The sequence below is a fragment of the Eleutherodactylus coqui genome, chromosome 10, assembly GCF_035609145.1.
Source record: "Eleutherodactylus coqui strain aEleCoq1 chromosome 10, aEleCoq1.hap1, whole genome shotgun sequence".
Lineage (NCBI taxonomy): Eukaryota > Metazoa > Chordata > Amphibia > Anura > Eleutherodactylidae > Eleutherodactylus > Eleutherodactylus coqui.
In genome coordinates, this window is record NC_089846.1 from 22378722 (window position 1) to 22402040 (window position 23319).

Genomic DNA, 23319 nt, shown 5'->3' on the forward strand with positions numbered 1-23319 from the left:
GTAGAAGCAGTTCTCAGCATCACTGGGGGTGCCAGTGATCAGGCATTTTATCCCCTATCCTATGGTTTAGGGATAGATGTCTTTGTGGTAAAACCCCTTTTTTCAAGGCCCGACCACACTGTCCTCTGCACCATCCGTTGCACAAACTGAGTGCAGAAGTGTGTCTCAGCCGGGCCGTGAGTCTCTGGACCTGAACTCTGTGTATTAAATGCACATTTGATGCGCAGAGTTCAGGTCTGGAGACTTGCGGTTAGGCACTCGGTATGTGCAACGGATGATGCAGAGGACAGTGTGGTCGGGCCTTAAGTTTCAGTTTTCTGGCTCATAGAAATTAAAGACCTTCTGTTTTAATGACTTTTTCCATTTTTCCGTCTCCATTCCGTTTTTTTAACACTGGAGTAAAAAGTGCAGATTGCGACGCTTCCGTTTTTACATTATAGTCAATAGGGACTGAAAAAAAAACACAGAAATCAATCGTTTTCATCCATTTTACCTTTCCATTTTTGTATCAGGTTTAATTTCTGAGCTTGAGCAGAGGGCAGGAGGTGATGGGAGGGAAATGTAAACTAGCCAAGGGGATCCGTTTAAAATGATGAAAAACAGAAGTGAAATGGAACTGTACGGAAAGCATACTTTTTTTTTTTTTTTTAAGGACCCGTTTGATGCATTCGCCAGAAAACCGTTTTGTACGGTTCCGTTTTTTGTAAAACTAGTGTGAAGGCAGCCTAACGCATTTATTTCAACAGAAACGTGCACATGCTTATTTTGCCCTGCGGGGGCACTGCAGGGAGATTACACACTTGCTTACACATTATAATTTGTCAATCATGGCCCCAAGCAGCAAGTTACCCCGTAACCAGCTTATTGCTTGCGGGGAGCAATCCAACAAAAAAGGTATTGTCCAAAGTGGTCACCCCTAAGAGGGTACCCAGAATACGGCTTAACCTTAGCCTTAAAGGGGTTGTTGTAATATCTCAGAACAACCTGTGCCGGCGCTCGGACCCCTGCTCTGGTCCCGGTTTACAGCTGCAGTTTCACCTGGTTGATGGGATGTCACAGGGGGCTGCGGCCAATAACAGAACTGGGCAGGCCATATTACAACTCGGCCAACCCCTTTAAGTCAAGTAGTGGGTGGGCGTTCCCTTTAAAAGGGAATCCGTCACATCCACCAGCATTATAAACTAAGTTATGGTACCCTTAGAGGACGTGGCAGGGAGGCAGGTGAGGTATATGTATGAAGAGGTTCTCTTTAGTAGCGAGGAGCACTCCGCTCCATCAATCTACAGGGCGGGCAAAATTAAGTTTCCCCAATTCAGAGGCCACTGGAGGGCGCTCTGCTGCTCCCATTGAGACAAAATCCAGACAAGGCCACTTCAGGGGAGGAGCTCGCCCTTCATGAAAAGAAATTTTAGTTTAAAAAAAATTAATCAATAAATCGCTGATAGGTGGCGCTGTAGCGGGCCAGGCTTACCATGACAGACCTGCATCAGATCTGAAGGGCAGCATTCGCCGACATGCTTTCGTTATTACAGCTTACTCGCTCATTCAGCAGTGGAGCACATGGCTTTGTGAATGGAGAGCGTTGTTAAAAGCAAAGGGGGACTTCTTGAACATTTGCAGCGTGATGTGCATAGCTACAGCGCCACCTATTGGCGACTTTTTTACTAATTTTTTTTTTCCATAAATGGCGAGCACATCGTCTGAAGTGGCGCTTATCCAAATTTCATCTCATTTGGAGCCGCAGAGCGCCCTCCAGAGGCCTGCGAGTTGGGGGAAGTGTAATTTCGCTAGCGCTGCATGTATGGATACGGGTAGCACGGCTGCGATCAGTGGCCCCCGCGGCACACGAACCAGTTAATAACTTCTGGAGTTATGCAATTTTTGCTGTAAGAGAAATTTATTCCCAAAACTAATAAAACTAAATTGCAAACAACAACAACTGCGGTTCTTCTGTGGAGACTCGGAGCACGCGGCCGCGCCGATTATTAACGAGCGACGCAATTAACAACTTGTTGGAAAGAGTACATAGATGACGAGGGTGTCCACGTACCCCCCAGTATAGCGCCATCTCCCAATGCTTGGGGCCCCTTTTCGACAAATATAGAGTGGGCCGCGGCAAAGGAGGCTGGCACCAGACTCTGGTCTGAAAGAGAATCCGTAGCAACCAATCACAGCGCAGCTTTATTTTACCTCTGTTGTATAAGAAATGAAAGCTGTGCTGTGATTGGTTGCTGCAGATCTTTTTTTAGACAGCTTCCATAAGAGTGTGGTGGCGGCCTACGCTTGTCAAGCGTCAAACTTGATGACTAGCGCTAAGTCATTTGAAATTGGCACGTGTAAAGGGGCCTTTAACTAAGCTCTCGTCTTGTTCCACATAAAGGAGGATTCACTAATCGGCGCGCCGTGCGCCACATTTATTAAGTGTTTATGTTTTGTATCTCACTAGAAAAGGGATGTCCAGGGTTAGAAAACACCGTTGCTTTCTTCCAAACACAGCGCCACCCTTGTCCATATGGTTGTGTCTGGTATTGCAGCCCAGCTCCCATTCACTTCAATGGAATGGAGCTGCAATACCACACACAACCCTATGGACAAGGGTGGCGCTGTGTTTGGAAGAAAGTAGCCATGTTTTTCTAACTCTGGACATCCTTTTAATTGTGTCACATTGTAACAAAATTTTGGCGCAAAAAATGGTCCAAAGTAAGCCAACCAAAAGGTGAAGAAGTTAAGACAGAGGAACCTAAAGATGCGGCAAATGTATGAAACAGCGAGAGCCATTGTGCTAAATTTGGCGCATGTTTCCTAGTTTCAAGCGGTCTAAATTTTAGACAACCTTAATAAATCCGCCCCATAGTCGCCGCTTCTCCGTTTAGGTTTTACACTAAATACGAAGCGGCGCCTGATTTATGGCAGAAGCCTGTGGGCCAAATGAGCGCCAGAACGGTATCCTGTAGGCCGGATTCACGTGAACGCAACATATTGCGCACGGAAAATTCGCCCACGCAAAACGCAGTAAATACAACCTGCTGATTTCAATGGGTTCGTTCACATAAGCGTGTTTTACACGGGCATTTAGTTTGCGCACGTGTTCTATTTTCCTGCGCATTTGCGAAAGAGAAAGAGCGCACATTGATCTAATTACACCACTTGCCTATTTCAATGGATGGGAGCAGGTCTGTGTTTTTTTTCGCAGTAAGACACGCAAATACGCAACACTCATTGCACAAATGCGCACGTAAATGCGCTTATGACACCGGCCTTAGACCTACGCTTCATAAGTCAATTTTTTCCCCAAAATTGCAAAAACAAAAAAAAAGAAAACAGTCAACCGTATACGTTCTGTCCTAGGAAGGGATGTCCGTGAACATACGTGTTTTATGGGAGGGGAGACTTGTTTTACCTGCTGCTATGCCAAAAACATACAAATCGTGCTATTTGGAAGCAGTAGGGTGAAGTCTTTCATTTGCCCACCAGGTGGCAGTGTTCTTATAGAGTCTATGGAGCTGCTCTACTGCAGGGTTTCTTAGAGTTTCCAAGCCAAGTACCCCCTACTCAAGTTACGCCAAAGTACCCAAAACGCTGCAATTTGTGTTGAATCTACTAACGTGGTTATATACATTAAAAAGAAGTCGTTTAACCCTTTCCAATCCACCTCAGACATTCTGATTGAAGGTTGTACAGCTCCGATGTCGGAAAACATCCAGCAGGGTATTCTTACTGTATATTGCTGGCCGCTCTGTTGTCGGGGGCCTCTCCAGCATGTCCCATACCGCAGTACTGGCTCTAGCCAGCAGATGGTGCCATTGTATAATGGCAGAAAGAGAAAGCCCCCTAGGAAACCATGAATCCAAAATTGGATTGCAAAGGCTTAATGGTTGAACCACCATTGAAGAATCACACGATGAATGTTCTGCAGATGCAGCCATACACATTTCAGTGCACATTGGCTGTTGGAGTCGTTCACACTGGCCGTCCACGTCCAACATCATCAGGCGACGAACAAAATCTTTCTGGGAAGTTATTTGCAGAAACATCTCCTGTGGACAGAAGATCTTTTATTCAACTAGCGGACGGAAATGTCAAACGGGCCGACTAAAATGACGGTTGTTAAAGGTCACCTGACAAGCGATTGGTTTAGGTGAAAATGTCCATTTTTGTCAACTTTAGTCTAATCTGTAAGGACAACTTAACACCACAGAGCAAGAACCCCCTAGAGTACATCAGTCAAACCCGGGCCGCCATGTAATTTTATGTGGCCCGTGACAAAGTCTGGACGCAGAAAGACCGGCTCTCCAGAGTATAGAGCCAGTGCTTGGCAGAGGGTGCGGCGCCAGCACAGAGAGCGGTGCCATCTTGGATTCAGAGCTCTGTTCAGCGACTCGCAAGTGGTGGCACAACTTGGAAACTATGAAGCTACGATAATACATTGCAGTACTTTTGTATTGCAATGTAGTATCTCTAAGAATAGCGATCATAGGCCACTGCAGCCCATCGATTACATTGCGGAGAGCCAATGACATCCCTGAAGGAACCCCCTCCCTCTGGGAACCCTTTAAAACCCACGAGCAACATTGATTGCGGCATGTAAGGGGTTAATAGTCGGAGATCTAGAAAAGCTTGCACAGTGGGCGGCGACTAACAGAATGGTATGTAACAAGGAGAAATGCAAAGTCCTACATCTGGGCAAGAAAAATGAAGAAAGCGCATACAGAATGGGAGGAACTGGGTTAAGCAGCAGCACATGTGAAAAAGACTTGGGCATACTAATAGATCAGAGACTGAACAGGAGTAAACAATGTGATGCAGCAGCCAAAAAGGCAAACACAATGCTGGTATGTATTAAGAGAAGCATATAGTCTAGATCGTAAAGACCGCACCATTCATAGGAACTCTCCAGAATGCTACCTGCACCAACTCTGGACAACTTGGACCCGATGGCACGGTACATTATCCTGCTGGAATATCCCATCATTGTGGGGGTACAGGAACAACCAAGAGCTTGCACAGTGCCTTATTGACAACTGGGGTCCATGGCTTCATGGGGTCTGCCCCACACACAAACCCTACCATCAGCCCAAAACAATTGGTACTGACTCATTGGGCCACGGCACATGTAGCCAGACCTATAGGGTCCGGTTAGTAGTTAGCCTTCATGAGCCCAGGTGAGGCGCTGTGTCTGATGTTGTGGTGATAAGAGAAGCATCTGCTGGGTCTTCTGCTCCCATATGCCATTGAAGGTAAAGAACACTGCACCGACCTGCGAGATGTGCGTGTGTGGGGGGTCTCCTGCACTGACCTGCGGGATGTGCGTGTGTGGGGGGGTCTCCTGTACTGACCTATGGGATATGTGTGTGGGGGGGGGGGGGGGGTCTCCTGCACTGACCTATGGGATATGTGTGTGTGTGGGGGGGGGGGTCTCCTGCACTGACCTATGGGATATGTGTGTGTGGGGGGGGGGGGGGTCTCCTGCACTGACCTATGGGATATGTGTGTGTGTGGGGGGGGGGGTCTCCTGCACTGACCTATGGGATATGTGTGTGGGGTCTCCTGCACTGACCTGTGGGATGTGTATGTGTGGGGTCTCCTGCACTGACCTGTGGGATGTGTGTGCGGGGTCTCCTGCCCCGACCTGTGGGATATATATGTGTGCGGGGTCTCCTGCCCCGACCTGTGGGATATGTATGTGTGGGGTCTCCTGCACTGACCTGTGGGATGTGTGTGCGGGGTCTCCTGCCCCGACCTGTGGGATATGTATGTGTGTGGGGTCTCCTGCCCCGACCTGTGGGATATGTATGTGTGGGGTCTCCTGCACTGACCTGTGGGATGTGTGTGCGGGGTCTCCTACACTGACCTGTGGGATATGCATGTGTGGGGTCTCCTGCCCCGACCTGTGGGATATGTGTGCGGGGTCTCCTGCACTGACCTGTGGGATGTGTGTGTGGGGTCTCCTGCACTGACCTGCGGGATATGTATGTGTGGGGTCTCCTGCACCGACCTGCGGGATATGTGTGCGGGGTCTCCTGCACTGACCTGCGGGATATGTGTGCAGGGTCTCCTGCACTGACCTGCGGGATATGTGTGCGGGGTCTCCTGCACTGACCTGCGGGATATGTGTGCGGGGTCTCCTGCACTGACCTGCGGGATATGTGTGCGGGGTCTCCTGCACTGACCTGCGGGATATGTGTGCGGGGTCTCCTGCACTGACCTGCGGGATATGTGTGCGGGGTCTCCTGCCCCGACCTGCGGGATATGTGTGCGGGGTCTCCTGCACTGACCTGCAGGATATGTATGTGTGGGGTCTCCTGCACTGACCTGCAGGATATGTATGTGTGGGGTCTCCTGCACTGACCTGCAGGATATGTATGTGTGGGGTCTCCTGCACTGACCTGCAGGATATGTATGTGTGGGGTCTCCTGCACTGACCTGTGGGATGTGTGTGCGGGGTCTCCTGCCCCGACCTGCGGGATATGTATGTGTGGGGTCTCCTGCCCCGACCTGCGGGATATGTGTGCGGGGTCTCCTGCACTGATCTGCGGGATATGTGTGCGGGGTCTCCTGCATCGACCTGTGGGATATGTGTGTGGGGGTCTTCTGCACTGACCTGCGGGCTACGTGGGTGTGGGGTCTCCTGCATTCAATATCGATGTGATTTCTGTCGGAGTTGCTTGTCCATTTGCATAAACAATTCTACCCAGACACCGCTGGTCATGATCATTAAGCACCCGTGGGCGACCACTGCGCTGCCCACTGTGGGTAGTGATGCCTTCTGTGATGTATTCCTGGTACACATGAGGATCAAGGAATGATAAAAGAACGCACAATTTCAGAAATGTAACGTCCCATCCGTCCGGCGCCCGCTATCAGGCCTCGCTCCAGCTCCAATAATTCACATCACCTTCCCATGAGCACGCTGGCCGGGGTTCATCCTCACTCACAAGAGAACACCTCACAACGTATACAGGTGAGGGCGCTCCCGAGCACCACCTGAGGGAACATTACCTTACATACCGCTATCCCAGGACTTTTGGCACATCAGTGTAAAGTCTCAAATATACTCAGAGGCCTGTCAAAAATAAACAGACTGTGCTTTCAAACACTTGTGTATACAGCTTATATAATGGGTCAGGTCACAAATAACCATCAGCTACCTAGAGGAGGTCCCCGTCTTGACTGAACTAATGCAGATAAAAGATCAGATTATTGACTATTCCTATTTGCAGTGAACATCACTGTGCCATACAGAAAGTAGTCAGTCACTTCCAGCTGGATGGCATTTCTACATGTCATCCTCCTTCTGTCCACTAGATGGCAGTGGTGTGGTGTATAAAGGTTGATTATTTGCAGACATACAACACAATGAGCAGAGAGTGCAGGACCCCCGCCGGACCCCAAACCCATCCTTATATGGCCGAGCTGCTCTCCTCCGTCCAACCGACAGAAATGAGATGAGACGTCATAATAAATAATCCGTCAGACAAGCTGGAAATCTAAAGAAAGGCGTAATAAAAATAAAACCGCAGCAATGTGGAGCCCTTTCCCTAATATACTGGCGGTGTCTTAGCCTGGGTTCACACAGGGCGGATTTGCCGCTAATCTCGGGATTAGCCAGCCATGTGGACGAGATTTCTGAGAAATCTCGTCCACACGGGACGGCCAATCCGCTGCGGTAAGTCCGGCTGAAACTGCGGCTGCGGCTTCAGAAGATGCAGCATGTCCATTTCCTTTTTTTTTTGTTTATTTTCGTTGTGGCCACGCTCTCCTCTATGGAGCGCCGGCCGCAACGGAAAAGCGAGCGGCCAGGCCGCTTCAAAGCCACCGCAGCGGTTCGCCCGGTTTTTGCTGCGGCCAAACCGCGAGATTTCCGATGGGAATACGCCCCGTGTGAACCCAGCCTTACTGGTACAACATGGTTTCTGTGTCCCCTCTCCTTATGTAGCGGCAGAGATCATTACCTTTACAGTCCGACACCTTATTACGGTACCTTTACACATAAGCACCGACAACCGTCCAGCCGACTATTGCTCCTGCGCTCCAACACAAGAGTGATAGCCATTCAGAGAATGGAGGCGAAGCGCGCCGGAGATCTCTTCTGGCTGCTCGCCTCCGCTCACGGCAAACAGGCAGTTCATAGATAAACGACCGACCGCTTGTCTACAGGGGCCGATAGTCGCTTGGTTGTCAGGCGAGCTAAAAACCAAGCGGCTCCGACAGGTAAGCGATTTCTCGCGGCCGCTGGTACACTGGATGACTACCGCCTAAGTTCACAGATTCCAGCGATGATCGCCCTGTGTGAAAGGTACCTGCAGGCTGTATTCACAGGTGTGGGAGCGGTTTTGGTGAGTGAAAAACGGACCGTTCTCCATGCATCATGTGCGTCCATTTCACCCCTTGTGCCGTCACAGGAGGTCAAGGCGCAGACCCCACAGGACCTCGGATGTGTCCTGTGGTATCCGGCACCGAGACTTCACCAGCAGATCCTTTAAGCCCCGTAGGTTGCGCGGTTCGGCCTCCGTGGATCGGACTCGTTTCTCAAGCACAACCCACAGACGACCCATCAGATTAAGATCTGGGAATTCGGAGCCGCCATCACCGTCATCTCTTTGTCACGCTCCTCGGACCATTTCTGAACAGTTGCTGCAGTGTGGCCGACGCATTATCCTGCTGAAAGAGGGCGCTGCCATTAAATAATCTTTATTTGTATAGCGCCAACGTATTCTGCAGCGCTTTCGAAGCACAGTGGAGCTCAATCAGGATGGGGTGAGGTGGTACAGAGGGTACGGGATCAGGAAATCTATGCGATAGGCGTCATTTTAGGGCGGGGGACTAAATGGCATTAGAGAAAACCACTGCCATGAAGGGGGTACTTGTCTGTACAATGTTAGGTGTCACATCCCCATGATGCCAGGACCCAAGTACCCAGCAGAGCATTGCCCATCACACTGCCTCCACCAGCTTGTCTCCGTCCCATAGTGCATTGTGATGCCAGCTCTTCCCAGGTAAGTGGCATACACAGCCGTCCGCATGATGTAAAAGAGAATGTGACTCATCAGACCAGGCCATTTTTCCTGCTCCTAATACATCAATACCGATGACCACTTCCTGCCCGACAGGCGCCATTGTTACCGGATAATCCGTGTTATTCACTGCACCCCTTTTAACGTTATGGCGGGCAGCATTATACACACACGGTGATTATTTCATCCGGTTCAGCGCCTTCCTCTATGTACAATGAGGGAACATAAATAAAGCCGTCTACATGAGTCACCAGGATGCCAACAAGGATATAAAGTTCATTGTGTTGTACCCGGAGCAAGTTAAAGACAGTTAAAGGGGTGTCTGTGAGGAGGAGGGTTATTGGGAGCAATGGGCTGAAAAAGTTATATCAGTCCTTGTGCAAAAGTTTTTCAGGTGGCACTTACAGCTGTACATTACAGAATCGAATCGGTCGTGTTCGCACAGCGTAATTTGCAATAAAACGCGAGCCGATTCTGCATCAAATTAGCGTAAAATAAATCCATAAAGCGGTCCGTACAACGCAGATTTTTTTCCGTGTGCAAATATGAAATTCGCATCGCAGAAAAAAAAGGGACCTGTTACTTCTTGACTCAGATTTCGCATTGGCTTTTCTATACATGATCAAGGTTAATCCACCAGAAAATTCCCAGCTGCTGTAATGCAACCCGCAACAAAACTCCACACTAAGGCCTCATGTCCACGGGATAATGTTTATTTTAAATCCGCAGCGTTTTTCCCGCACGCGGATCCGCGCCCCATAGGGATGCATTGGACACTCGCAGGTGGTTAAATACCTGCAGATGTCATTTTTCCCGTCAGGCGCGGATCTGTGTGCGGGAAAAAAAAAATGGACATGCTCCATTTTCGTGCGGGTCTCCCGCGGGGACGGCTCCCGCAGGCTTCTATTGAAGCCTATGGAAGCCGTCTGGATTGGCGGAAAACGTGTACCAGAATTAAACTCACCTGCTCCGGACAATGGGGATCTTCCTTCCTTCACGTCCGGATCTTCTTTCTTCGGCCCGGCGGATGTGCCTGGCCGCGAAGAAAGGAAGATCCGCATCGTCCGGAGCAGGTGAGTTTAATTCTGGTACGGGTCTCCCGCGGATCCGGACGGCTTCCATAGAAGCCTACGTTTGTAAAGCAGCAGAAAAAGGTGATCAAGGCTCATGAGGAGCTGAAACTAGTCCTCTGAACCTGTGACTTTTATATGCACAGACTACAATAAAAGGAGTTTTTATTCACGGCACTTCAAAGTTCCCACCTGATTGATTCTGCTTTACATAGAAGCCTACGGGAGCCGTCCCCGGAGCAGGTGAGTTTATTCTGATTTTTAGGCCTCATGTCCGCGGAAGAATCCGTGGCGGGCCTGATTTTCCCCGTGGACATGAGGCCTTAGGGCCTTATTCACACGGGCTACAAAACACATGTATGTGAAGCTCATGGTTTCCAGGCTACAAAGCATCCTTTGTATATGCCATAAATGTAAATAGTGGGAACCCCATTAATACACACAGACGTTGTAAAATTAAAGGGGATCTGTCACCCTCTTTTTGCAACCCTCTTTGAGAGCAACACAAGGTAGTGACTGGCACACTGATTACAGCGATATATCTGCTTTATGTATCTGTGCAGTAGTTTGGGAGAAACTTACATTTTATGAGTAGCAGTACATGCAGAGACGACTACTTCCTGTCATCCTCTATGTTCATGAGCTGCAGCTAACCACATCCACCTTGCCCTTCAACCACCGATTGACAGCTGTCTCTCTATGCATAGTAACAGGTGGGCAGCTGTCAATCGGTGGTTGGAGGGTGGGTGTGGCTAGCTGCAGCTCATAAACAGAGGGCGACAGGAAGTAGTCCTCTCTGCATGAAATAACCCATTGGAAACGATGAGCTTCACATACATGATTTTGTTTGGCGCTACAAAATCGTGCGATTGTGTAGCCCGTGTGAATAAGGCCTTTAAACAAATTTTCCATCTCCCACTCAGATTATAATATGTGAACGTACCCCGATGAGTTTTTGAGGATGCAGAACAGAACAGGAGAAGTCCTGGAAATGGGGGCGACAGGATGTAATGATGGAGGACGAGATTTGTGGGACATTGGCTGAGCAAACAGCACAAGTGGGCAGGTAGTTGCAAGAAAGGAAAGGTAATGCGGTGCAGCATGCCGCAGAGCATTGCAGATTATTACACAGTAACTGAATTCCAGGTAATCAGAGCAGAAAACGTCATTTCCACAAGGGAAATGATCAGTAAGCCAGCGTTTCTAGCAGCAAGACCTACAGTTAAACCTAGGAGGATGTGGCTGATTTTAAGAGACTTAGTACCATCCTTTCCCACCTCTCTCAGAGGACACCAAAAGGTAGTGACTGGCACACTGATTACAGCGATATGTCTGCTATGTGTATCTGTACAGTACTTTGGGAGAAACTTGCATTTTATCTGCAGCAGCAGCACATGCAGAGAGGACTACTTCCTATAGCCCTCTGTTTATGAGCTGCAGCTAGCCACACCCACCTCACCCTCCAACCACCGATTGACAGCTGTCCACCTGTTACAGTGCATCGAGAGACAGCTGTCAATTGGTGGTTAGAGGGCAAGGTGGATGTGGTTAGCTGCAGCTCATGAACACAGAGGACGACAGGAAGTAGTCCTCTCTGCATGTACTGCTACTCATAAAATGCAAGTTTCTCCCAAATTACTGCACGGATACATAAAGCAGATATATCGCTGTAATCAGTGTGCCAGTCACTACCTTGTGTTGATCTCAAAGAGGGTTTCAAAAAGATGGTGACAGATCCCCTTTAATTCTACAATGTCTATTAATGGTGTTTACATTTATGGCGTATACAAAGAATATACCAAAAAAAATGTATAGATTCAGATCACACCTATGGGGCACGTACCAATCTCCAGGAGGGGGGTACACCAACCCTCGGTGTGTCATGGCTGCTCAGCTGTTTCCGTATCCTTTACAGAATTGAATGGACAGAGACATGATGCATGACCGCCTCTCTACTCACTCCCTGTCTGGATGTGGCCACCATCTCACGAGGAAGGACAGGAGTCGGAGGACCTCAGTTCTGGAGACAGGTGTGAGTATCAGAGGTGGTGATATCATAGATCTCTAAGGTGGCAATACACCTTTAAGAATGAATCTCAGATGAGCGCAGTGTGCAGTAAGAGACCGGACACACTTACCTCCGACACGTAGTATTCACAGCTCAGCTTCTTTCCCTTTACGCTCTCATTTAAGGTGAGGACGAAGCCCATGTAGTCAGCGTAGGCCTGCGAGGAGAATACACTATGGGTTAGAGCAGCTTACGCCGCACATCACACACTCATCAAAGTGAGACACTGGAAATGAGGTGTATAAATGACCCCGCGATGAAGGAACATTTACAAAAAACGGTGCACAGCAGAAGTCGTCCGCATCAACCAAGAGGATTGCTGCAATCATTTTCCAACGGGCTCCTAAAAAAGTCATAGATGTTATCTGTTTTTTTTGCTATGGACAGCAACTCAATTCCATATAGTGGAATACCCCTTTAAATAATATTATATAGTTGGGGTGTTCAGCTTTACCAATACTCCTCCATGGACTCTTAGGATATTGATACGTCTTGTGCACATGGAGACACTCCACTAAAATGACTTCCCGCATTACGAACCTTAAAAGTGGATTTTCTATTCAAAACACTCTGAGGTTCTTAGAAAGCTGAAAAGTACAATAAACTACAGCAAGAGCAGTGAATACATCTGAAGAATCTCCGTGCCAAGTGATGTTGTGGGAATTAATTCAAGGACATGTCTTCCATATTTGCAGACGTCTAGTGAGCGCCTGTAGGGGTTGCAGTCAACAGCTGAAAATCCTACACACTGATCAAATCAGCCATGCAGTTCTCAAAAGCGCCACAAGAGGGAGCGAGTGGTCATAAACCATGAATCCTCAAGTAATGTTCTATTTGCTTTCTGATAAAGTGATGCATATTTCTAGGATAGGATCGATGGGGTCCGACCCCTGATTGGCAGTTTTTACTACTGTGCATGTAGAGAGCTCTGGCAATCATTGGCTGGAGGGTGGAGTGGGTGTGGCTAGCCTGCAGCTCATGAATATGCAGGACTAGTTCTGTCTTCTACTAATAAGGCCACCTTGAAATCAATGGGTTCTATTTTCTGCGTATTGAACGCGCAAAAATTTCATGCACAAATATGCCCCTTGTGAATCCAGCTTCAAATTAAAGTTTCTCCAACATGCCTGCACAGACCTACATCTCAGGTAAAAGAACTAGAGATGAGCGAGCATTGCCTTTAGCGAGTATCTCCCCGCTCGAGAGAAAAGGTTTGGGTGCCGGCGCGGGGGAGCGGTGAGTTGCGGCAGTCAGAAGGGGGGAGCGAGGGAGAGAGAGATCTCCCCTCCGTTCCTCCCCGCTCTCCCCCGCCGCTCCCCGACCGCCGCCGGCACCCGAACCTTTTCTCTCGAGCGGGCAGGTACTCGCTAAGGGGTAATGCTCGCTCATCACTAGAAGGAACCCATTGGAAATCATGAGCTTCACATACATGCATTGCTGTGGCGCTAGAAAATCGTGCGATTTTGTAGCCCGTGTGAATAAGGCCTTTAAACAAATTTTCCATCTCATATTATAATATGTGAACGTCCCTGCAGAACAGGACATCGTATATCGGCCGGGCGTGAAAACCTGGCCAATATACAGACGTGCGAATAAGCCCTTACCCTGTCAACGGATAAAATTTGTGTGCGGAAAAATAAGTTTCTGCGAGATCCCACTCACAAGTAAAATGTCACTTCTTGGAGCGGAAACACTGGCATCGGAATTCTGCACCTGGATTTTGCCTACTGACAGGGCAAATTCTATGTATGTACCCATGCCAAAAAAAAGTTTTATCTACAGGCGGAAATCACCGTTGACAATCCCTTGACAAATCCCTCTGTGTGATCGTACCCTGGGAACACATGTACCAAAAGACGCTGCAGTTTTTAGTGTGGATCCTAACAAAACCTGTGTGGGACTTGCCGATTTTGATGCGGATTTCACCCTCACTTGAAAACTACTGTGATACACTGCAGATTATCCACAGCCAAGCCAGCTAGAGATGAGCGAGTATACTCGCTAAGGCACATTACTCGAGCGAGTAGTGCCTTAGCCGAGTATCTCCCCGCTCGTCTGAAGATTCGGGGGCCGGCAGGGGTGACAGGTGAGTTGCGGCGGGAAGAGAGGGAGAGAGAGATTTCCCCTCCGTTCCTCCCCGCTCTCCCCCGCCCCCCGCCGGCCCCCGCATCTTTAGAGGCGAGCGGGGAGATACTCGGCTAAGGCACTACTCGCTCGAGTAATGTGCCTTAGCGAGTATACTCGCTCATCTCTAAAGCCAGCTATGTAACATCCGAAGTATATCTGCAATATGTGAGCAATGATCGGGAAACAGGGTGGAAAAGGCTATTTTTTGCTTGTACTACATTATGGTATGAGGCACGGACCCCTGGGGGCCCCAGAACATGGATTTCAATATTGTATTATAGTCCAAGTGAGAGAGTAGAACCCAATTGTAAAGTTGAAGAGCAGCAGGTGAGAAGCAGAAACCCACTGTCCGTGTTTCTCTAAGTCCGGTGGGACCGCTGCTAGGACTGAGGTAAGGCAAGTGTCCTCCTTACACTATGTGGCAGATCATCCATGAAGTCGTCCGCCATCTGCAGGAGATTCAGGTAGCGGTCCGCGTGGAGTCCCTAGAATTAACACAGGTCCAACGACGGCGCCATGCACGTATCGTAGCAGAAGGAGGCCACTTCCAGAACACTGTCCCAGCGGACTTAGTGCTCATATATATGGCCATATGTCGCCGTGTATTAGGTCGCCTGCACACGGGCGGAAATTCTGCGGCGGGATTTCCCGCAGGATTTCCGCCACTGAAAGTTTGCATAGGAGTGCATTACAATACGCACTCCCATGCAGACGGCCGCGGTTTGGCCGCGCGAAATCTCACGCCGCAAACAAACCACGGCATGTCCTATTTTTGTGCGGGGCTCGCACTCACCCGGCCGCCGGCTCCGGTCTGTGCATGCGCCGGCTGCGCCGCAGCCGGCACATGAAAGAGCCGGGGCCGCCAGGCGCGGGTGACTACACGCTCGTCACTGCAGGCTCTCGGGTCGGGTCCCGCGGCGAGAATTCTCGCCGCCGGATCCGACCCGCTCGTCTGCAGGCGGCCTTACACGTGTATTTTTCACGCACATAATAGGTGGTGCTAGAAGCTCATTCATTTCTAGTGGGCCAATCACATCTGCGTGTTTTTTTTCCACGCACGTATTAGGGCTCATTCACACGACCGCATGCGTAAAAGCCCCGCAGAGTTTTACCGGTCTGTGTGATGCTGGTAGAGAGCCGGCTACTGCTGCATACAGCAGCGAGTGCATTGCGCATGACCGCATATCTCCCGCACGCGGTCATGCCCATTGTTACTTTGTCGTTTTTTTTTTTTAATTCCCCGCTCTGTCATATAGCAGAATTGCGTACGCATTGCCACCAATACACAATGTATTGCGTATGGACAGCATTGCATACGCTGCCCATAGAAAGGTATAGGGCTCACGCTGTGTGGTACGCGGAGAAATAGAGCATGCTGTGATCTATCTCTCGTGCGGATCTATGTGCAGTGTAGATTCGCTAATGTGAATGAATGAATGAAAATTCATTTACTTTCATTGACCCCATTCGCCGTGTGTCACGTGGCTGTGCATCGCATGCCTATTTTGCGATGAAAATACGGCTGTGTGAACGAGCCCTTACACGCATGAAAGAAAAAAAAGCAGCATGTTCTATATTGGTGTAATACGCACCAATATAGACTATGGGGATTTAACATGTACTGCGTATTTCACACGTAATAGGTGGCACATATATGCCCGTGTGAGTGAGCCCTCATGCTACTCTTCATCTTTGTAATTGGGTTTTACTCTCTCTAACGGGGGCTACAACACACAATCCATGTTCCGGGGCCCCCAGGGGCCGAGCGCTGTACCATCATGTAGCGCATCCCTATCTTGCTATTGAAGTACCCTATTGTTACCACAATATAGCACCCCAGTAGTGAGATATGGCGCCGGATGCGGCTTATTGGCTACACCCCGTATACAAGTGCCGTGGAGTACCTGGGAGCGCTTCCACTTGACCATGTCAGGAACAGTGTTGATTTCCTTCTTTGGGACCATGAAGACGTGTCCTGCAAGAGGAGGAGGAACCTCGTCCCCATCATGGGAGCCTGGAGAACAAGAGAGGTAAACATCAACTATACTACGACGAAAGTAGCGAACACGCTGCGCTATCACACAATGACGCGTTATGGGCGCAGACGGGTGTAGAACTAACCAAAGCAGTGTCAGAAAGGCGGAGCAAGTCACAAGAAGTCATAGAGAACCCGTCATGCTCCGCCCCTTCAGGACCTGCGCTGCGGATTACACAGTGTATAGGGTTTCTTCCGAGCGGTCCTTTAAGGGGGATCTCTCCCCTGACAGACCCCTTCATAAAAGGGAATCTATAAAATGCCCGAACCAAAAAGTTGACTAAATTGTCTTTTGACCTTCTAACTGAATGGCGGGAGAGGGTCCGAAGTGCCAGAGACATCCAGGACGTTAACCGCAATCTTTATAGATTTCTAGGGATCCGCTGAGCCTTGTAGTACTCCGGCAAAGTCCATTGATGCATCTGAAGACGCACCCTGGACCACCCTGATGAGAATTTGAGTCACATCATCAAGAATAAGCAAAGGCGTCCCTCTCCATCTTGGATTCCTGGAGGTCTCTGGTGCTGTGGAGAGACCCCACAGAGGAGTGAGGAGGAGTGCGGGGGGCTGCGACAATCTCTTTGAAGGTAGACTATTCTACCAAAAGTATTTGGACCCCCCCAATCAGCAGAATGAATCGCGTCTTAGCGTGTCACGTGTCCTATAACAAGGTGCAGACCCCTGGAGGTGTCAGCCATTGCTTCTGACGCTACTCCCTCTTCACATCAGATGGAGGTACCCGGGGGTGGAGACGGCCGGGGAAACGCCTTTTTTTGAGCGCCAACGGTTAAGTACGGCGGAGGTTCAGTTACGGTCTGGGGATGTGTTATGTGGCATGGTCTCAGTCCGTTGGTTGTAGTGACAAGAACCATGAACACGGAGGTGAACCCTGACCTTCCAGACAATAATGTGCTGCCGACACTGTGGTAATTCTCTGGGAATGGTCGGCCATACTTCCGACAAGACGACGCGCCTCGTCACACATCCAACGCCGTTTTACGTTGGTTTGAGGATATGATCGGACCGGCTGCACAGAGTCCCAACCTGAACATCTTTGGAACGTCGGGTCAGAAAATATGAGCAGCGTCTATCTTCTTTGAGGGAACTTGTCAGATGTTTGCAGGATGAATGGAGGGAAATAGCTGAAGTGTATCAGACATTAGTAGAGAGTATCCGATGTTGTTAGGGCCAAAGGAGCCCCACGAAGTATTAGCATATGGAAATAAGTACTAGTTTTGATTCCTGCTCCTACTTTGAGTAGGATGGTGTATTTCCCAGTCAGCGCACACAGATATCCAGGAGATCAAGATGGAGGGGAAGGTCTTGCTTACTCTGACCATGATGCGACCCGCATTCTTGACAAGGTGGTCCTGGGGGGGGGGGGCTGTACAGAGACGCTCATTATGGATTGCAATTCTGATGCATCTATGGATGTTGCTGGAGTACTACAAGGCTCAGCCGATCCCCGAGGAAGAGTTGAATAAAGATTATTTCTCTCGGATCCTCTTGTACCATATGATGCCTGAAATTTTGTGGAAAGACCACTTGGAGTAACGCAGAGGAGGAGCGGGTGCTGCAGACGGTGATAAGGTGTATCCGTATGGGACTCTCCGCTCAAGTACAGTCAAGACGGCGGCCATCTTGCCTTCCTGCCTTTATCTTTGCACCCATGAAAAGGGACGACTTACAGACGTAACGCCGACAGAAAAAGCCACACACTTGTAAGACGCACGGACACCCACAGCAAAAATGGCGCATCCCTTACGGTACAAAATTGCATACGCCCGTGTGAATGAGCCCTAAAAAAGCTTTACAACACACTGACGGGCTGCATCTTGGTAGTTCACGGAGCCCACAGATTGTGGTGCACGGTTTTTCATTCTCCGTCACGTGAGCGGTAACTCCACCATAAGTTTATTTACACAGGCGAGTGCGAGATCGCTCCGAGAAACGCAGCGTGACATCGCACGCAGAAATCTGATTGTTTGGGGGTTTTTTTACACGCGATTGTGAGGCGTTTTGCTGTAGATGCGGTAAAAAAAAAAAAAAATCACGTTCCAATAGTAAAAATATAAATACGCATCGCCCTCGCATGAAAATCGGATTTATATTTGATTCATTTACACCCAATTTTTGAACAAAATTAACCAAAAATAGGATGCGCTACGTTTTTTTTTTGTTTGGCGCAGGAGCGAAAAAAATTGCTCATGGAAATTAAACCGTTGAAGACAATGGGTTCAATTCACATACGATTTCTGCGCATCTCGCAACACACAGAAATCGTACGTGTAAATACACCCCGAGACCGCTTTCACGTGGCCGTGAAAATAGTGCGAGATTTGTGCAACGCGAGACGCACAAATATGAAAATCGCGGTATGTCCTCACTTTGGCCGTTCCCTCGGAACGCATTGCCTATCGCTTTCAATAGGACGGGAAAACACATCCTACGGCGTACGATGTGCGACGCGAGACTTCCACGTGAAAACAACAGGAAACACTCCGCGATCCTCCGAAATCTGGATCGCAGCGGTACTAAAGTGATGGGAGGCGTTTTGGACACAAACGCCTCGCATCCACGGGGCCGTCGCATGCGCACAAGTGTGATATCAGGCCGAGTTTCACGGCCCAATATCACGCTCGGCAGCGTGAAACTAGCCTGAGGCTTCACACGGGTGGACCGGATTCTGCTTGCACAGCGGATTCCGGCCAGCGACCCCGCGTACCTGAATTTTTCGCACTGCGTATAACAGCATCTCGCCGTCGGTCGTGTGCGGAACAAATTTTTCTTACTGTTAGTATGCTGTTGCTTAGCGATGACAAGGGCGCCCGCGGCCCGTATTCAATGTTAATTGCTCATGGGCTGCGGGTGGGACGGTCTCCATTGACTTTAATGGCGGTCATCTGTGCAGAGTCCACAGCCAAATAGAGCACGTTGCAATTTTTCCTCCTCTCGCGGAATCTCCGTATTTTGCGCACACGGAAAGAAATAGGACTCGCTCTATTTTCCTGCGTGTTTGTGCACCAAGGGCCACAGAAGAGTCAGGAAGGGCCGAAACGCGCAGGTAATGGGATTTTCGTTCACGCAAATACGCAGCAAATTTCCGTGACCGAAATACGCATCCGCCCCTGTGTGAGCGAGCCATTACTGTGTCCGGCCGTCGCAGGAGTCGCTGTGTGGTACTATTCCACTACTGGCCGCGCTCGCTCAGAATGCGTATGTTACCGCTATAGGGAGGGATAAGCGTCAGCTGTACAGTCACACGCCACTTATCTCCAGACCACGAAGAGCAGTAAAACCCAAGGTGCCCGCTTCTCGTTTCCCTCATGCATCAGGCGCCACCGCGCTTGTAGACGTCAGCCATTTTGGCATCGCACCTCTAAGCTCCCAGCATGCCTTGCTAGGCGCCGCACATTTTAAGTATATTGCATCATTTAAAGTGCTTGTACAAAAAGCGGAAGCTAAGGAACAGCAACAGAAATGCGCTGCTCCAAGTTCTCTCCTCGCCGCCAGGTCTGGATGAGGCCTCACCATAGCCGTCACCTCTACTAGCAGAACAACAAGTCCCAGCATGCCACCAGTCCCCATACACAGAAGGCATGCTGGAATATGTTGGTCTTCTATAACTGGCCATTAACCTCAGGATGCCCTGAGACATGGGCATCCCACTGGAAAGTCAGCCATGGTTACCATAGCAACGAGTGACCAGCAGGAGCCACGTGACTGGCACCACTTCCGGCTCCCCCAGCTGTAGCGGTTATTAATCGGGGGTGACGGGTCCCCAGTGACAGACCTGTCTGCTGCTCCCTCTCGGCCATCTTCTTGCAGCCGGGTTCTCTTCACCTTTTACCTTTCACCTCCCAAGGACACGCCCTCCGCCCGTTACCCTGGAAACACTGACTCTCCCTCCTCCTTCTCTTCTTCCTCCTCTTCCTTTATGTTTTGGCTACCGACAAAACTTTAAGGGCGTCTTTGCACACATAAGTGAACCTTCAGTCACTGCTAGCACTCCGTCACCCTCCGAACTTGGCGCTTGCCAGCTTCAAAAATGGCCGCGAGCAGTCGCCGGCCGCCATCTTTACTGAGGGCAAAGCTTCCTCCCTTTCAACCTTCTGCCTATTTACGTTCTTCAAAAATCGTTTTTCTTGGCAGGGACACTTGCAGCGCCCATAGAAAAACAGGAACGCTATGTCATAACATCGCGCTTATGAAGCAGTTGCCCCTAGTTAAGATGGCGGCGGTTTGAAACGCATGCGCCATCTTTGTTCTTGGCAAACTTCCCAAGTTGCGTATGTTTGTTATTTGCAAATATTTCCCGTGCTGCGGAGCGCAGACGGCGCCCAGGGGCTGTTTATGTCCCGGGTGATGAGAGGGGAAGGGCTCTGGGGTGTTTGAGGTGACCCCGTGCACATGGCCGCTGCGCCCCTCCCCGGCCTGTACGGGCAGCGCAGTCGAGTGACAGACGAGCAATGAAGTTCGCTGCTGCCAGTCCTTGTCACTGACAGCACAGCGGGGACTTTGTACCGGGGCCGACAGCGGAGGAGACATGCTAGCCTTCATAGCGAGGAGTATGGTGAGTGCGGGCAGAGCTGCGGGGGGGTTCCCGGGGTGTCCTGGGGATTAACCCTTTCTCCTGGAGTATTGTGCCCTTCTACCCTTGGGCACCGAGTGCTATTTATGGGCACCATTTAAAGGCCCTCACTTGTGGAAAAAAACTCAAAATGAGTTTTTCACCTTTTTTTCGTTACCTGTTATTCATAATAAGATAACGAATTCGGAAAACCGAGACTTGAGACGCGTCGCTGCCGCTGTACGTTTTTTATGTTGATGTATAATATTGCGCCTGTAGATGGTTTACGCCGCGGTTTATATTTTTCATCTTGTTTTCAACTTTTTCTCAACTTTAAAAAAAAAAAAGTTACAATTATTAATAGATTAAATATTATTTTGAATCCGGCGGGGTCGGTCATGTGACGGAGCCGTCGTATCGCTGCTTTGGTTTTGAACGGAACCCGCAATGCGTACGTGAGCAGAGCCTGATGGTCCGTTTACAAGGACTGTTTATTATGCGGTTGAGGGAGCGTTCGCGCGCCGCTGATTTAGGCGCGGATCCGCGGCATTTGAATTCAAATCGAAGGGGTAAAATCTGCCAGTGGTCCGAACCAAAAATTGCGGCAAAATCGGTAACGTGTGAACGGAGCCTATAGGGGGTTTCCAGGCTATTCCAACCATTGACCCGTCCTCCGGTCATCCATACTTGATCAGCAGCGGTCTGTCACTGGGACCCTGGATGATCAGCTGTTTGGGCGCATATTGCGCACGAACGTAGCACATTGAGCGAATGTAATTTAATTGCCCATTGACAGCACTAGGAGCACGCTTGCATTTTTTTTCCGCACGCGCAATTGCGAATGACTCAGAAAAAATACAGTAAGGCTAGGTTCACACAGGGGCGGATTTGCGGCGGTTTTGCTGCAGAAGAACTGCTTCGGCGGCAAAACCGCTTCAATGGTTAATTTTGGCTTGCGGATTTTCTTGCGGAAAAATCCGCAAGCGTTTTTTTTTTCCGCAGCGTTTTTTACTTTTTGCAGCGTATTTGGCTGCGTCCATAGAGGTCTATGGACAAAAAAGCGCTGCGGAAAAGACAGAAGAATGGACATGCTGCATCTTTGAAAACCGCGCCGCAGTTGCATTTCCGCATTGCGGCTGTGCGGAAAAAATCCGCCCTGTGAGAACAGCTTTTTTGCAAATCTCGTTTGCGCTGCATTGCACTGCAAACGCAGCGGTTTTGCCGCAGTGCGGATATGTAACAGGGCAATCCGCGGCAAATCCGCCCTGTGTGACCCCAGGCTTAATGATGTACAGGCATGTGCAAAAACGTAACGCCCGTCACGTAAGTGTGTGCATAAATGCGCTTTCGCCCGTGTGAAGACGGTCTTAGGGCTCACTCAAAGGGACATATTGTCACAGTCTTGTTTCCATGGCAACCAATCACATCACAGGTTACTAAGAGCAGAGTGCTGATTGGTTGCTAGGGGCAACGAGGCCTAGCTTGTTTATCACTGTTGTGAAGCCTGTTCACTCTGAGGTTATGCTTTCCCCCTCAGTGCTGCCTACGTGCCCGAACAGACCATTCATAGTCGCCCCCCCCCCCCCCAGTTCGCCCTCACGCCCCATCTGACATCGGTTGTGGAGAGGGTTACGCCGGGCCGCATGCTACCGAGAGAGTCTAGTGTGAGGGTCACAATGTCGCCATGTCTGCTCGGCTGTAACGTCCCAGCATGCACCCTGCCGCTCTCCACACCCGACGTCCCACGGGGCGGCGGGAGAATTAGAGAGTCACTTTAGTGCTATTACGTGTTAATTGATTTTTGGGGGGTGTTCTAGCAGCCAGACCCCCACAACCCAACTGGCCGCCACGGTGGTTACCTACAAGTAGTCCCCTTTCTGGCCCTTTTTAAGGGTCCTTTTACATAAAGCAATCTGGTCCAGTAGGTGAGCGCCGATCAACAGGCAGCGTCGTCTATCTGACTTTTGCGTACGCTGATTCAGACTGGGACGAAAAATAGTTCGTTCCGCGTAGAGAACCATCGTCAGCAGCGCATCCTCCATTCGCAGCGGAGGTTGTGCTGCCGGCGCCTTTTTTTTTTGTGGCCACTCATAACAAAAGAAAGGCTTGCTCATTCGTCGACAGGCGAATAAACATTCATACAATCGTAGCAATTCTCCTCTTGCTGGATTTAAATCGCGGCATGCTGCGATTGCGGCGAGTCTCCACAGTGAGCCTGTCAGCCCACTCCTCCCCCACTGGCGATATTCCGCCTCGGCCGTGGACAGGCGGCCTAAACATGGCCATACACATTAAATGAATGTCCGCTGATTTTGTCAGGATCGTCCAACCATCTATTGCGTATGGTGGTCTCACACTCTTCCTCTGATGGCAGGTGTCGAGGGGACAGACGGATCAGACATGTTGAATTTCAATATGCCTAATCCTTTTGTTCT

The 23319-nt window shown here is 49.7% G+C and overlaps 2 protein-coding genes across 2 annotated transcripts in view; one reads left to right on the forward strand and one right to left on the reverse strand.

The window, feature by feature from the left end:
* Nucleotides 1-20335, reverse strand: part of PTPA (protein phosphatase 2 phosphatase activator) — a 61273-nt gene extending 40938 nt beyond the window's left edge. Inside the window, exons 1-3 of the mRNA XM_066580537.1 lie at nt 20108-20335; nt 16184-16293; nt 12223-12309 (exon numbers count right to left, since the gene is read on the reverse strand). Of these exons, the coding sequence (XP_066436634.1) occupies nt 12223-12309; nt 16184-16293; nt 20108-20132 (222 nt within the window). The 5' untranslated portion in view covers nt 20133-20335. The remainder of the gene's footprint in view (nt 1-12222; nt 12310-16183; nt 16294-20107) is intronic.
* Nucleotides 20336-20599: 264 nt separating this feature from the next.
* The window catches only part of CRAT (carnitine O-acetyltransferase), a 36559-nt gene continuing 33839 nt past the window's right edge, over nt 20600-23319 (forward strand). Inside the window, exon 1 of the mRNA XM_066580539.1 lies at nt 20600-20887. Coding sequence (XP_066436636.1) covers nt 20861-20887 — 27 coding nt within the window. The 5' untranslated portion in view covers nt 20600-20860. The remainder of the gene's footprint in view (nt 20888-23319) is intronic.